Here is a 14,760-nt window from a genome sequence, read left to right as displayed (position 1 = left end):
TAAATATTAGATCTTTTACCTCTTTTTTATAGGTACTGATTTCTAGACCATCCTCCAAGTTCTCTGGGTTCGGTGTTCACTTAAAGTTTAGTACTTTTTGTTTGCTTGATTTATTTCTAATTCATTTTTAAATTTTCTATTAAATATCTAGTATAAATAATCCAGTAGCACCTAAAGGCTTTGAAAAACTGCTTTGTCTCCTTCCCACTCCTGATTTCTGTTTCCCAAAGGCTTTTTCAGACTAGAAATTTGTTTCCTTCTAGTCTGAATGGAGGAGCCTGGTGGGCTGCAGTCCATGGGGTGACCCGCTAGGAGTTGGACATGACTGAGCGACTTCATTTTCACTTTTCACTTTCATACATTGGCGAAGGAAATGGCAACCCACTCCAGTATTCTTGCCTGGAGAATCCCAGGGACGGGGGAGCCTGGTGGGCTGCTGTCTGTGGGGTCGCACAGAGTCAGACATGACTGAAGTGACTTAGTGGCAGCAGTCTGAATTTTTCCTGGTATTATTTCTTTTTGTTTTCTTCTTTTTGTTTCCTCTTTTCTCTTTCACTCTTCCCGGAACTTCAGCTATTGGACCATTAGACCTCCGTTAATTAACTTTTCTGATTTTTATCTCTTGCCTTTTTTGCTTTCTGAGAGATGTCCTCGGGTTTTAAATTAACTCTTGCATGGAATTTTTCATTTTTATCAGATTAATTTCCAACAGCTGCATTGTAATCTATGAGTATTTCTGTAATGTTTTCTATTCTTATTTGATGGGTATTATACTTAGGGGGTATGTGAATGTGTGTTTGAGAGTTGCTGTACTTACGGTGTGTGTGTGTGTGTGTGTGTGTGTGTGTGTGTGTGCGCACATACATGTGCAGTGGTCTCTTGGTGTGGTTCCTGTTTCCTCTGGATTTTTGTTTATTTTCGTCTCTGAATTTATTGTTAAAGATGCTCCTGAAATACCTGATGTAGGCACTCTTCCAAGTGCATTACAACATTAATTAATTTAATCCTCACAATGATCCTTTAAGATAGTTTCTGTTATCCCATTTTACAAATAAGGAAACCAAGGTACGAGGTACCAGAGAGCTAAATAATACTCATGGTCATAGAGTTAGACAGCAGCAGAGCTAGGATATGGACCCAGCAGTCTTGAGACTCTTGAATTTGCACTGGTAGCCACTGCACCATACTGCTCCTGCATCATCAGGTTTCACTGATGAAATGGTTGGCTAAGACGAGAGCAAGGACAGAGTCCTACACAATGTCCTTAGCGGCCTCCCTCTCAGCTGACAGCAGTCTGTTCATCACCACCTCGTGTTCATCTTGTTACAAATCTGCCTTCAGACTGTGTTTCTCTCCCTTGTCCCTGGGGATACGAAAGACTCGCTCAATTGACTCCAGAATTTGAAAGTCTGAGGCAGCGAGAGGAAAAAGGTGGGCCACTGGCTCTAGAGCAATGCTGACCTTGTGTGCAAGCCTCCCTCTTCCCACTCCTGGCTGGTGACTGTGCCAAAGTAGTTCAGCCTCTTTGGACCGCAGTTTCTGTTCCTTCTGTTAAATGAGAATAGTATCTGCCTTGCCTGGTTGTTGTCAGGGTTCAAGGTAAAGTGCCCCTTGCACTGCGGGCCTTCAATAAATGGGGGCTTCTGTTATCTGCCAGTCTAGTGATCCTTTCAAAAAAGGAACTACGTTGAGATGGCTGTTGTATTTTTATGAACTCTTGCGAACTCTGTAATTGTTTCCTCTTTTTCTTAGAGCTCACAAAGCAGCCATTTGATAACATGTTCTAGAATTTTGCCTTGAATTAACTTTAAGAACGCCAGCCTGTAGCTTTTGGCATCCCTTTAGAATTTTTTTGAAAATTAGAACAATGTTTGACTGTCTTCACTCTCCCTTCAACTCTCCTATTAACTAGACGCCTCATGTATTAGTGAGATTTTCTTTTGCAGGTTTCGTTTGTACTCTGAGGTGTAATCTGTCTAGACAAAGAGACTTGAGCTCCTTTCCAATAACTGTATCTCTGAGCCTGTCTTGGTTTTCATTTCCTTTGGACTGTTGTTTATGCTACTCTTTCCAATCCAATGCCCGTTCTCCTTCCAGAGAAAACAGATGTCAAACAGGAGCGCGGTGAGTGCACTTGTACCACTTCATACTTCGGGACCCTGTTTACGTCAGTCACTAGTGAAAGTCCTCACTCCCACATCGTTTTCACATGGACATGCGGGTCCCCTCACCAGAGTCGTGTCCACACCCCCATGCTCATCTGTCCTCGCTTCCTCTCCTTAGACCCATCAGCTGGCTCCCTTGCTCAATAATTTCCCAGTAGCCGCCGCCTCTTCTCTGATTGTCTCTGAGAACACTGTTGCCTCTGTAGCTGCCTAAACTGTTTATTTCACCTGAACACCTTAGGCCCCAGGGGTCGGTAGGCATGTTTCTTGCTTCCCATTGCTCCCCTAACCCATTGTTTTTCCTTTGCCTCATCTAAAGCCATCCCTCCTCTATCTATTTCTTAGTTATACAGCTGAAATGTGAAAGTGTGGAGTGGGCTGGCTGGATCCACATGTCCGTACGGGTGTTAGCAGGCATCTCTCTCTCACACCTGCCTCTCACGTCTCCCCATCTCAATCTTCCGTTTCCCTCCATCTCTGTTTTCTGCTTTCCCTTACCTTGGCCTTATTTTCAAGCTTGTATTTTCCCTCAGGGTGGCAGAGTTGGCCACCTGCAGCCAGTCCAGCTTGTTGAAGAGAGAGGTCCTCTTTTCCATTCAGTCAAAAAACTCTCAGATCTAATTCTCATTGAACTGCCTCACGTCACATGCCCACTGAGGAGGTAGGGGTTGGGGTGGAGGGTGGGAGTGGTCTCCAAAAGGAAAGTGTAAGTGCCGTGCTGTTAGGAAGCTCTGGTTGGCAGGCAGACGAGAGCAACAAGTGGAGTTCTTACCTGTCCAAACTGTATGACGTATTCTGTGTGGGCATGGTGAGATTTACATCTGAAAAAGTAAAAAAAAAAAAACCCATAAAACTTTACTATCTTACCGCAACCTTGGTTACCTTATAAGAATTAGCAGGAAATGAAACGATAACAGTTTTTAGCTCTCATGATACAGATTAGAGCCAGTCTGATTTCAGATGATTTCAGAGGCAGATAACGGAGAATATATTATTGTTCAGAATCCTGTTTTTAAACTACTTCAGGTGTTACATGCAGGGCTTTCAAGATTTTAAGTCTTTTTTTGTTGGTGGTGAAAAATATTCATAGCATAATTACTTTACAGCTAGACAGACAAGTTTACAGCAGCAGCTTATCCGTGTGATGGACCGAATCTGTAAATTAGTTGATGCTGTTCCTGATGATGAGCTGAAAGCTTTGGATTGTGGGAACGAGCTGCTCCAGCAGCGGGACATAAGGTATCTTGACTTTTCTCCTTCTGGATCTGATTGCATTTCCACCGACATTGTAAGTGTCAAAGATACAGGGCAAGATTTCCAGGCATTCTGCCCCACAAATGGTGTAGCATACTTATCACTGTCATTTTTTTTTTTTTAATTCTATGATTGGAATATAGTTGATTTACAATGTTGTTAGTTTCAGGTATACCAAAAAAATGACTTAGTTATACATATACATGTATCTATTCTTTTTCGGATTCTTTTCCCAAATACGTTATTACAGGGCTTCCCAGGTAAAGAACCTGCTTGCCAGTGCAGGAGATGTAAGAGACATGGGTTCAATCCCTGGATCGGGAAGATCCCCTGGAGGAAGAAATGGCAGCCCACTCCAGTATTCTTGCCTGGAAAATTCCATGGACAGAGGATCCTACTGGGCTACAGTCCATGGGTTCTCAAAAAGTCAGACATGCCTGAGCAACTGAGCACACACATATGTTGTTACAGAGTATTGAGTAGAGTTCCCTGTGCTCTGCATTATGTCTTAATTTACTTTTTCAAACTGTTCCTTTAGCATTTGTATTCAGATTTTTAAGGTTGGAAATATTTTGCCAGTTCGGCATGAAAATTAAATATAAACTTGTGTGTACCCTACCATTGCCAGCCTGTTGTTGTTTAGTTGCTAAGTAATGTCCGAATCTTTGCAACCCCATGGACTGTAGCCCACCAGGCTCCTCTGTCCATGGGATTCTCCAGGCAGGAATACTGGAGGAGGTTACCATTTCCTCCTCCAGGGGATCTTCCCCACCCAGGGATCGCACTTGTATCTCCTGCCTGGCAGGCAGATTCTTTATCACTGAGCTACCAGGAAAGCCCACACCATTGCCAACTACTCATTGTTAATTTGGCATCCTGTGTTCTCTCTTCAGAAGGAAACTCCTAGCTGAAGCGGATTTTGATCCCAGTGATGCCAGTGTTCTTAGCGCCATGTGGGGGTGTAGGCCTGATCCCCTGGAGAGCCCTGTGAAGGACTTGGCCTCTGTTTCCTTACCTTACGCGTTTCGGAAGGGTGACTCCTGTCTTGCAGGGAATGCTGTGAAGGAGTTTACTCTTCCACACCTCCCCTCAAATTCCATGTCCACCCGGGAACGTTTACTGACTCCTCCCCTAGGAAAGACAGGAGTCTTAGCCACCACAAAGAGTCCCTTTGAAAGACCGCTATTCAGTTCCCATTTACAGAAGTCCTTTGTAAGTAGCAACTGGGCTGAAACACCGAGGGCAGAGAAAAGAAATGAAAGCCCTGATTTCCCAGGAAATGTTCTCACAAGCACGGCTGTGAAAGATCAGAATAAATATACCACCTCCATAAATGACTTGGAAAGAGAGCTCCAGGCTGCTTGCGAGATTGACAATTTTGACATAGATGACTTTGACGATGATGATGATGACTGGGAAAATCTGATGCAAAATTTAGCAGCCAGCAAATCTTCCACAGCTGCCTACCCACCCATTAAGGAAGGTCGACCAGTTAAATCTGTGTCAGAAAGACCCTCTTCCGCCAAGACAGACTGCCTTCCAGGGGCATCTACCACTCAAAATAAAAACTTCTCAGAGTCAATTCCGAATTACCCTGGTAAGTTTACAATAAATGGAATGCTTATATTTTCTTTGACAACAAAACTGTCCAAAATAGGAATTGTACAAGAGAAACCATAGCAAATCATCATTGCCTGAGAATGACATTGTTTCTATGCAAATTTCTGCTGATAATATGCATTACAAATCACAGTTTCAGAAGCAAGTTGCTCTTTGTCTGGGTACCAGCTGTAGTTTTATAAAATGTGTAATTATAACCTATTGTAGTAAAGCTCCAAAAGTCGTTACAAATGTGCTTTGCCTTTAACGTTTTTTAGTCCCTAAAACAATAAAGCTCAGGAGGGCCAACTTTTAACAATTTGGGGGATGGATAAAAAGCAAAGCTGAATTTATATGTTAAAAATGTCGTTGCGTGTATTTTTAGAATCCTGGATTGATAAGAAATAATGTTTATAAAGCTGTGGAACAGGTTTTATGTCAAAATACTAAAATTTACAGCAACCTAAGAAACCTAAGAAGTCAGAAATTTCTTAAGTCAGTCAAATCATTTTTTTGGTCTAGGATCATTTTAATCCGCTCAGCAAATATTTCCTGAGTGGCCACCATGTGCTATGCTCAGGTCCTAGTGATAGATGGATAATGAAGAGTTCCTACCTGCTTGGAGCTCACAGTTTAGTGAGAGAACTTTTTGGAATAGTGAAATTAGCCATTGTAAAGGCTGCAGAGAAAAGCCAAAATTGATTTTAAAACCTTTCATTGACCTTATAAAGTTATCAAAAGGTGGTTTTCTTTTTTAAGTTTGTATGTGTATGGTGTAAAGTGCATTCCTCCCTATTTTTGCCATTGATGACTTAATCCCACAGAGGTTGTTCTTACAGCTATGCTATTGACCTTTAAAATAACCATTAATGGATTTATTTCTATGTCATGTTTGAGTGTGTCATGCCTGGTGTTCGCAGTTATCTTTGAGACAGTTGAGGGCTGGGGTAAAAGGAACTGCCAGAGCTGGAGTGAGCACTTTTTGCACTCTGTGGGCACCCACCCAGAGTTGCGACAGCGAGGGGGCGGAAGTGGGGGCAGAGGCGAGTGGCATGATGGAGGGAGATTCATAGGGAGCTAGGATGACTCTGAGCTTTCAGACCCGGTAACTGAGAAAGCTGTGACACCGTGAACAGAAAGAGAAGTCAGGAGGCAGAGGCAGATTTGGAGCAGAGCTGAGGAGGGCTATTTTAAGGCTTGCTGAGCTTCAAGTGTTGGGAAGTCATTCAGGTGGAAGTATCTTGCAGACAGTTGGAGGTGCGTGCAGCCCTGGGACTTAGGAGGGCGTCAGTCTAATCTTGAGAAAGAGATCTGGGCATTCTGTGCACATCAGCGATGTTTAAGGTCAAAGAACTAGGAAAATTCCAAAAAAGAATGTCTACTGAGCCCAGTCCCAAGTGTCAGAGACTCCCACATTTCAGGGACAGATGGAAATGGAGCCAGGAAAAGGAAGTTAAAGTGAGTAGAAAACCCAGGACTGTCTTTTTTTTTTTTTTTTTAATCTGTATGTATGTATTTGACTGTTCCATGTACATGCATTGCATGGGGGTCTTAGTACCACATGCAAACTCTTAGTTGAGGCATGTGGGATCTAGTTCCCTGAGCAGGGATAGAACCCTGACCAGGGATAGAACCCCGACCCCCTGCATTGGGAGTACAGGGTCTTAGCCACTGGAACACCAGGGAAGTCCCCCCATGATTGTCTTGAAGTTCAAAAGAGAAGGAGGAGAGAATATATAGGAGGGGTAGGTGCTGTAAAAAAAAATCAAGGAAAAATTTGAACTTGGCCCTTAGGAAGTCTCTGGTGGCCTTGACACTGGGCAGCAAGGAGACCCCGATAAACAGGTAAAGAAGGGTGTGCTGTGGCAAACCGCACACCAGCGCTTCTGCAGGGCAGTGGGCTCAGATGCTAAAGCTTACTGGTTACAATAACGCCCCGATTTCTCTTAACATTGATTATTTTCTTAGACAAGATGGAGCAGAATTTAGCATCCAGAAATCCGAAACATGAGCGTTTCCAGAGTCTTAATTTTCCTCATACAAAAGAAATGATGAAGATTTTTCATAAGAAATTTGGCCTGCATAATTTTAGAACTAATCAGCTAGAGGCGATCAATGCTGCACTGCTTGGTGAAGACTGTTTCATTTTAATGCCCACTGGTATGTATTTTTAGATATGAATTGGCAGGAATCCATTGGCAGATGTTAAATGAAAGCCCTTTAATAGAAATAAAAAGAACACCTACACCATATTTCTATCATTTAGGGGCCTCTGATCCTCCCATGCCACAGTTGGGAAAGTATATTATTTCATATCCTCTGTTCTGGTTGTTGACATGATAACATTTATTGCCCTTTAAGATCCTCACCTCAAAGCTCATTGTGTTGAATTGATCAAGGATTTTCCTTTGGGAATTTTTCTTTTTTTCTAGTCTAAATTAGCCTGGAACAAGAACAAAAAAATTACTGTCAGAGACCACAACCCCTTCTGGCAGTTTATTTGGCACAACCTCGTGTGGCCTGGTGGTTGAAATCATTGGCTCTGGAGTGATGCCCTGGGCTCAAAGCACAGCTCTGCCATTTATTAACGGTGTGGCTGTGAGCAAGGCACTTCATCCCCCAAACCCAGGCTCCTCGTTTGTGCAGTGGGAATAATACCAAAGCACCCACTTCACAGAGTGTCATGAGGATTAAGTGAAAAGCCTGGAACATAGTTCTTTCTTGTCTTCAGTTTTGAAGAGATCCAAGACTTTTCATTGTGCTGTTAAAGTGTATAACAGCTGTCGAGTGATTGATGTACAGTCATCCAAATAAGAATATTAAATTAGCCATTAGGATAAGAAGCAGGGGAGCATTGTAAATCACCTATGCTTCGATTAATGAAAAGAAAGCACGCGGCAATGTGGGCGGTTGGGGTTTCATTACCAGACGAGTCTTCCCTCTGCCTCTTACTTGCCTTAGTTGTGACCTCCAGCAATCAGGTGTCGCCATCGTCATTAGCAGCATTGACTGGGCGTCTGAATTTTCTCACACTGACCTTACACTGTAGATGCTGTTGGTTTGGTTAGTCAGCAGCTTTCCATACTTCTATTGCCGTTCAGTGTGTGTCTTCTGTTTTGACTCCAGTTTGGCACTGCAGAACTAAAGCTGGAGAGGGAGGGCCCTGGCATTCTCCTCGTCCAGCAGTCTGAGGCATTGGCAGTTCAGTGGTGGAATTCTCACCCTCCTCATCCAGCAGTTTTCATTCAAGGCTTTCCAAGACCCTCTAGGGTTTCGAGGGGGCATTTTTCGGGGTATCCTTCTCAAGCAGACTTTTAAAGTATTTCTGATGCATTTAAGTTTCCTGCCCTGATGCTTGCTTTTGCTGTCATGTATACCTATGTAAGATTGTCCTAAAGATAATTTTTATGCATTTAAGTTGCCCACATACTTTGGCTCATTCAAATATGGCGTATTTTGGCACCGTGGAGAATATCACTTGGTGTCCTATTAGTTACTTTAAATTTTATATGTCATTTGCATTGTACATTTTGCCTTCATGCTCTCAACATAGAACTTGACGGATTTTTTTTTTTTTTTTTTTTTTTGGTCATTTCCTTTAGGAGGTGGTAAAAGCCTGTGTTACCAGCTTCCTGCCTGTGTTTCTCCTGGGGTCACTATTGTCATTTCCCCTTTGAGATCACTTATAGTAGATCAAGTCCAAAAGCTGACTTCCTTGGATGTAAGTTAAAACACTGCCAATTATAATAAAAATACTAAGAATAGCATAACTTAAAAACAGTTATATTTTAGTACTCTGGGTAACCTTTTTTATTAAATAGTTCATGAACTATATGACTAAAGCACAGCAGTTATATTAGGTTGTTACATTTAAGTACAAGTCTTTGGGAATTCTGGTACAGATGACTTTCTAGAGTTCAATCTGGTTTTACTCTGGAAGAACACATTTTAGTATGAACCTTTAACCTGTATTGCTGATATAAATTTGTTTTTTCTAATATGGAAGAATTTCTTTTTATACTACTGTCAGATCAGCTTAGTTCTCACTCCCTTAATATCTTAAAATGCACACACATGTGCATGCCTACACACGTATGTCCTTTTTCCTCCTGGCTGAGGTTAAGAAAAGTTTATGAATGCAGTCTATTAAATCCTACATACTGTGACCAAACAGAACTCTTCTCAGGGTTATGAACCATCACCCCTCAACAAGACCACTGCTTTGATTTTTCTTCCCAAAGATGATGTCTCAGTACAGAGATGGTAGCCATTGTTCAGCCATTCATGAGGTTGTGGTCCTTTTAGTGTCGTGGTGCGTTAAAACCCAAAAGATGCGTTTACTTGAAAAAATAATATGGCCATACATTAGAATTGGAATCTCTTAGATGATGAATTCACATTTATCTTCCTTACAAATCTGAAGAGCTAAGAAAGTAAAGAAACAGGGAAAAAGAAAAGGAAATAAACAGTGGGAAGACTATTTGACTTACAGTTAACAAGGGTTTGTAAAAAATATGTACTGATTATTATGTTGAGATTCTCTTTTCCTTTGACAGGTTTGATATGTGACTTATAAAATATTTATAAAACCTAAAGATAAATGTAAGCTTGAGTCAGATTAATGTGTAAAATTTAATTTGTTTACTACTTTTATGCTTAGATCCCAGCTACATATCTGACAGGTGATAAGACGGACTCAGAAGCTACAAGTATTTACCTCCAGTTATCAAAAAAAGACCCAATTATAAAACTTCTGTATGTTACGCCAGAGAAGGTTTGTATTTCTATCATTATTTTAAAATATGATATTACAGCTATTTTAGAAAAACAACCCAGTTCTCCTTTACCAAGTGAGGAAATACTGAGTCTTTCCCTCCCGTGTTTCTCTCCTTTACTTCTCACATAGAATATTACACGCTAGTCAGCAAAGATACGGAGGTCTTTGCTTCCATCAAGTTGTCCTCTGTGACACCAGCTAGGGGTCCTACAGTTTAACTCAATTCTGACACTACCTACCCAGAGATAGTGTCGGACCCCACAGGTTAAGGGCTCAGTCTCTCGAGATTACCACCCTGCTCCAGGTGCCAAGCCACAGGTTACCCACAACTTCCGTCTGACTTAGCTGCAAATCTGAGGTTCCTGTGACCTCCTCCTGCTTGAATTCAGTGACTTGCAAGAGCAGCTCACAGAACTCAGGGAGACATTTACCTACATTCACCAGTTTATTGAAGGCTGTGGTAAAGGCCTTCAGATAAACAGCCAGATGAAGAGGTATATGAGGCGGGTCCTAAGCACAGGAGCTTCTGTCCCTGTGGAATTGGGGTGTGTCAGCCCCCAAGCACGTGGATGTGTTTGCCAACCTAGAACTTCTCTGAACCCCATACTTTTGGTATTTTATGGAGGCTTCCTCACATAGGTATGATCAATTATAGTCTCCATTTCTACACTGACTCCCTTCTCTGGAGGATGGGAGTAGAACTCAAAATCCCAAGCTTTTAATCCTGGTGTAGTCTTTCTAGCGACCAGTTCCCACCCAGGAGCCCAACCAGCGTCGCCTCAATAGGATCAAAGGTGCTCCCAGTGCTCTTGTTGTTCAGTCGCTCAGTCATATCCAACTCTTTGTGACCCCACGAACTGTAGCCCGCAGGCTCCTCTGTCCATGGCATTTTCCCAGGCAAGAGTACTGGAGTGGGTTGCCATTTATCCTCCTCCAGGGGATCTTCCTGACCCAGGAATTGAACCCCTGTCTCCTGAATTGTAGACGGATTCTTTACTACTGAGCCACCAGGGGAGCCCCAGTGCTCTAACCACTTAAGAATTTACAAGGGTTTCAGGAACCCTATTCCAGGAACTGGGAGCAGGGACCAGTATATTTTTTCTGTTATCTCATTAAAGCCCACTAAAACACATGTTTTTAAATTTTTGACATAATTTCTGATGCGTGTAGTGTAAGAATTCCTCTATAACTTTCACTGAGAAACCCACATGGTAACGTTTTATTGTAACTGCTCTATTATTCTTTCTCTGTTTTTCCCTTAAACATTTCAGAGTAAGTTGCAGACATGATATCCTTTCAACCCTAAATACTTCATTGCATGTCCTAAAAACAAGGAATTCTCAGTATAATTAACAAAATTGGAAAATATTAATTGCTACAATACTGTTACTTTATGAAACCTTATTCTAATTTCACTAGTTATCCCAATAATATCCTTTATAGCAAAATAAATTCCTACATTATCCATTTTCTTCATGTCTCTTTAAACAATTTCTGTCTTTCATGATCTTGACAGTTGAGTGAAAACCAGTTGTTTTGTGGACTGTCACACAATTTGATTTTATATTTCCTCTTGATTAGATTTGCATTGTTCATTTTGGGGAGAATATCACAGAAGTGGTGATATGTTCTCAGTGCAGCTTATCAGGAGGCATTTGATCAATTCATTCTATTATTGGTATTGTTAACTTCGATCATTTGGTTAATATGGTGTCTGCCAGATTTCCCCACTGTAAAATTACTTTTTTTGTTGTTAATTATTCATTACAAGAATAAATGTAATTTTTTTGTAATTGTAGATCTCTTATTGTGGAATATTCTGAAACTGTGTACATATCCTATGTCTGGTGAGATTTTGACTTGAGTTTTATTGTCCCCACCAGTTGTTATTGTAGTGAGTGCCAAGTGATGATTCTTCTAATTTAATTGGTATTCTCCTGTAAGGACAAGCTTTTCATTTTACCCACATATTTATTTATATCAATATGAAATCATGAATTCTTAAGTTAATCAGTGGGTTATAATCAGTTACCATTGTGTGTTTTGATGTTTTAATTGTTCTAGGTTTGGCCAGTGGAAAAGCTCCATCACACTGGCTTCTGTGTCCTTCCAACATGTCTGTCAAGACATGGGTGCCAGATATGGTCACTGCTACTGGGATGTCATTGTTTCTAGACCCAGTTATGGACTGAGCTATGAAATATACGTACATACAGGCTTGTACGTACAAGCCATGCATATACAGGCTTCCCAGGTAGCACAGTGATAAAGAATCCACCTGCCAGTGTAGGAGACATGAGACGCAGGTTCCATCTCTGGGTCTCGAAGATCTCCTGAATGAGGAAATGGCAACCCACTCCAGTATTCTTGCCTGGAAAATCCCATGGACAGAGGAGCCTGGTGGTCTACAGTCCATGGGGTCACAGAGTTGGACTCGACTGAGCATGCACACATGTGTGTATATATTGTACATATGTTTGTATATGATTCCCCCAAACAACATGCACACATGTAACACGTCTGTAACACTGTCACCCATATAAACCTGTGGTGGCTCCCAGATACACTGAGGCAGAAAAATTGTTTTAGAAGCACTGACCTAATACATAACTGTTTGCTAAATGTGGGTGAACATTCTAGAATGTCTCATCTGCTATTTTCTATTACTTTTTCTAATTCAGTTCATAGATTGAAATCAGAACCAATTTTATGTGGTTTTAATGCAACTTAAGTCACAGTGGAGCTTAAAGACAACCAGATCCTTACGGTGATGTGTTCAAATGGTTTTAAATGTCTGACTGACATACTTCCCGTCTAGGTCTGTGCGAGTAACAGGCTGATCTCTACTCTGGAGAATCTGTATGAGAGGAAGCTCTTGGCACGTTTTGTCATTGATGAAGCGCACTGTGTGAGTCAGGTAAGTACCGTTCTCTACATCTTGACATACCAGTAAATACATACCGCCAACAGTATTTAGATTTTGAGTGCCGAGAGAAGAAATATTGATTGAATTATTCTGCTATGTCACTGAAGAATAATGTGGTTCTTAATATGTGTATTAAGTGTATGCTGTATATAAAGAAGATCCGAGTAATCTGAAAAGCAGTAGTGTTTTGTTTTGTTTTTTTTTTCCCCAACTAGTGGGGACATGATTTTCGTCCAGATTACAAAAGAATGAATATTCTTCGCCAGAAGTTCCCTTCTGTTCCAGTGATGGCTCTCACTGCCACGGCCAACCCCCGGGTACAGAAGGACATACTCACTCAGCTGAAGATTCTCAGGCCTCAGGTGTAAGTTGTCAAAAGTTATTCGTTTTAAAACCTGGGGGCCATGGTTCCCTGATTGTTGCACAATAGGATCATTTGTGGAGTCTTCAAAAATCCCAGTGCCTGGGGTGCATGCGTGCTAAGTCACTTCAGTTGTCTCTAACTCTTTGCAACCCTATGGATTGTAGCCTGCCAAGCTCCTCTGTCTGTGGGACTCCCCAGGCAAGAGTACTGGAGTGGGCAGCCGTTTCCATCTCCAAGGCGTATTTCCATCTCTAATGCCAATTACATCAGGATTTGAGGAGCTGGGAGCCAGTATGTATTGTTGTTGTATTTAAAAAAATTTTTTTTTAATTCTCAGGTGATTCCAATGTGCAGCAGAATTTGGGAACCAAGACCCTGGGGCTTTTAGTCAGTCACTGAAATTAAAACTCTCATCCCAGTACCAATTTTGGAAGTAGGGATAAAGTGCATGCCATACCTGTTAAACCTTAGGATGGTCTCAGAAATAAATTAGCTTTTATTTATCCAATTTTGGCTCCTGTGTATTCTAGAACAGGGGACCCCAACCCGGGGTCGCAGACTGCTACTGGACTGTGGCCTGTTAGGAACTAACAGGCTGCACAGCAGGAGGTGAGCCGTGGGCAAGCAAGCAAAGCTTCATCTGTATTTACAGCCACTCCCCATCGCTCCCTTTACCTTCTGGGCTCCACCCCCTGTCAGACCAGCGGCAGCATCATAAATGTAATGTGCTTCAATCCTGAAACCATCCCCGCCCCCCAGCTCCTGTGGAAAAATGGTCTTCCAGTCGTCTTTTCTGGCACAGTCCCTGGCGCCAGAAAAGTTGGGTGGGGACTGCTGTCGTAGAGTGTATATAATGAAAGGGACAGATGATACTGCTTTGTCATTTTCCTCTGAAGTCCCAACTATATCCAGGATGTTGAAAGCAGTCCAGAAAGTGTATGTAGCAGCTTTTTTTTTAACTTTGTTTTCATCTCAACAGCAAAGTGCTTCTCTTGCCACCATTTGACCATAACTGTTCAATAACAAAAACTTCTATAAGAAAATATCCCCAGTATAGGTTGCACTGAGTTGTTTTGTATCTCTGTATGACTTTGTAAAGACAAGTACATTCTCTCACAGGTTCCATTTACTCAGCAAACATTTACTTAAACAGCTGTTGTCTACCAAGGTTAATGTATTTTTTCCTTCTGATTTATTAGTGGGTGCTTTGAGGAATATCTGAGGGAATAATGGCTGCTAATGTATTGGGGTGAATTTTTAAAGCTTGACTCACTTGGAAATAAAGAAAATAAGCTGGCTCTGTAAATATTATGATCAATAAAGACAACAGCAGCATTTTGGTGGATTATCAGAAGAACTCTTTAAGTGCCATATGTGGGGACGGATGTGAAGATGGTATTAGTCACTCAGTCATGTCCGACTCCTTGCAATTCCATGGACTGTAGCCAGCCAGGCTCCACTGTCCTTGAAATTCTCTAGGTAAGAATACTGGAGTGGGTAGCGTTCCCTTCTCCAGGGGATCTTCCCAACCCAAGGATCAAACCTAGGTCTCCTGCATAGCAAGCAGATTCTTCACCATCTGAGCCACGAGAGAAGCCCTAGTGTGAAGGGGTTTGAGATTAAGATAGCTTCAGAGACCTTTTGCAGATTAAACTGGCATTCATAAGCCCAAGAA

The 14,760-nt window shown here is 41.7% G+C and overlaps 1 protein-coding gene and 1 long non-coding RNA gene across 6 annotated transcripts in view; one reads left to right on the top strand and one right to left on the bottom strand.

Annotated features, from left to right (window-relative positions):
* The window catches only part of LOC113879470, a 35,551-nt gene extending 31,026 nt beyond the window's left edge, over positions 1-4,525 (bottom strand). For 2 of the 3 annotated variants that reach the window (XR_003507324.1, XR_003507322.1), the window contains exons 1-2: positions 4,435-4,525; positions 2,938-2,986 (exon numbers count right to left, since the gene is read on the bottom strand). This is a non-coding gene — a long non-coding RNA (uncharacterized LOC113879470). Of the gene's footprint in view, positions 1-923; positions 2,987-4,434 lie in introns of those variants that run through there. The other variant, XR_003507323.1, reaches the window with a different exon arrangement.
* Positions 1-14,760, top strand: part of BLM (BLM RecQ like helicase) — a 93,240-nt gene that overhangs the window by 32,872 nt on the left and 45,608 nt on the right. For 2 of the 3 annotated variants that reach the window (XM_027520936.1, XM_027520933.1), the window contains exons 6-13: positions 2,098-2,124; positions 3,272-3,404; positions 4,313-5,016; positions 6,987-7,178; positions 8,621-8,739; positions 9,679-9,792; positions 12,614-12,712; positions 12,937-13,085. In XM_027520936.1, coding sequence (XP_027376737.1) covers positions 2,098-2,124; positions 3,272-3,404; positions 4,313-5,016; positions 6,987-7,178; positions 8,621-8,739; positions 9,679-9,792; positions 12,614-12,712; positions 12,937-13,085 — 1,537 coding nt within the window. The remainder of the gene's footprint in view (positions 1-2,097; positions 2,125-3,271; positions 3,405-4,312; positions 5,017-6,986; positions 7,179-8,620; positions 8,740-9,678; positions 9,793-12,613; positions 12,713-12,936; positions 13,086-14,760) is intronic. The other variant, XM_027520934.1, reaches the window with a different exon arrangement.

Source organism: Bos indicus x Bos taurus, chromosome 21, assembly GCF_003369695.1.
Source record: "Bos indicus x Bos taurus breed Angus x Brahman F1 hybrid chromosome 21, Bos_hybrid_MaternalHap_v2.0, whole genome shotgun sequence".
Lineage (NCBI taxonomy): Eukaryota > Metazoa > Chordata > Mammalia > Artiodactyla > Bovidae > Bos > Bos indicus x Bos taurus.
Note: the sequence above shows the minus strand (reverse complement) of the source record. Positions and strands in the feature narration are given on the sequence as shown.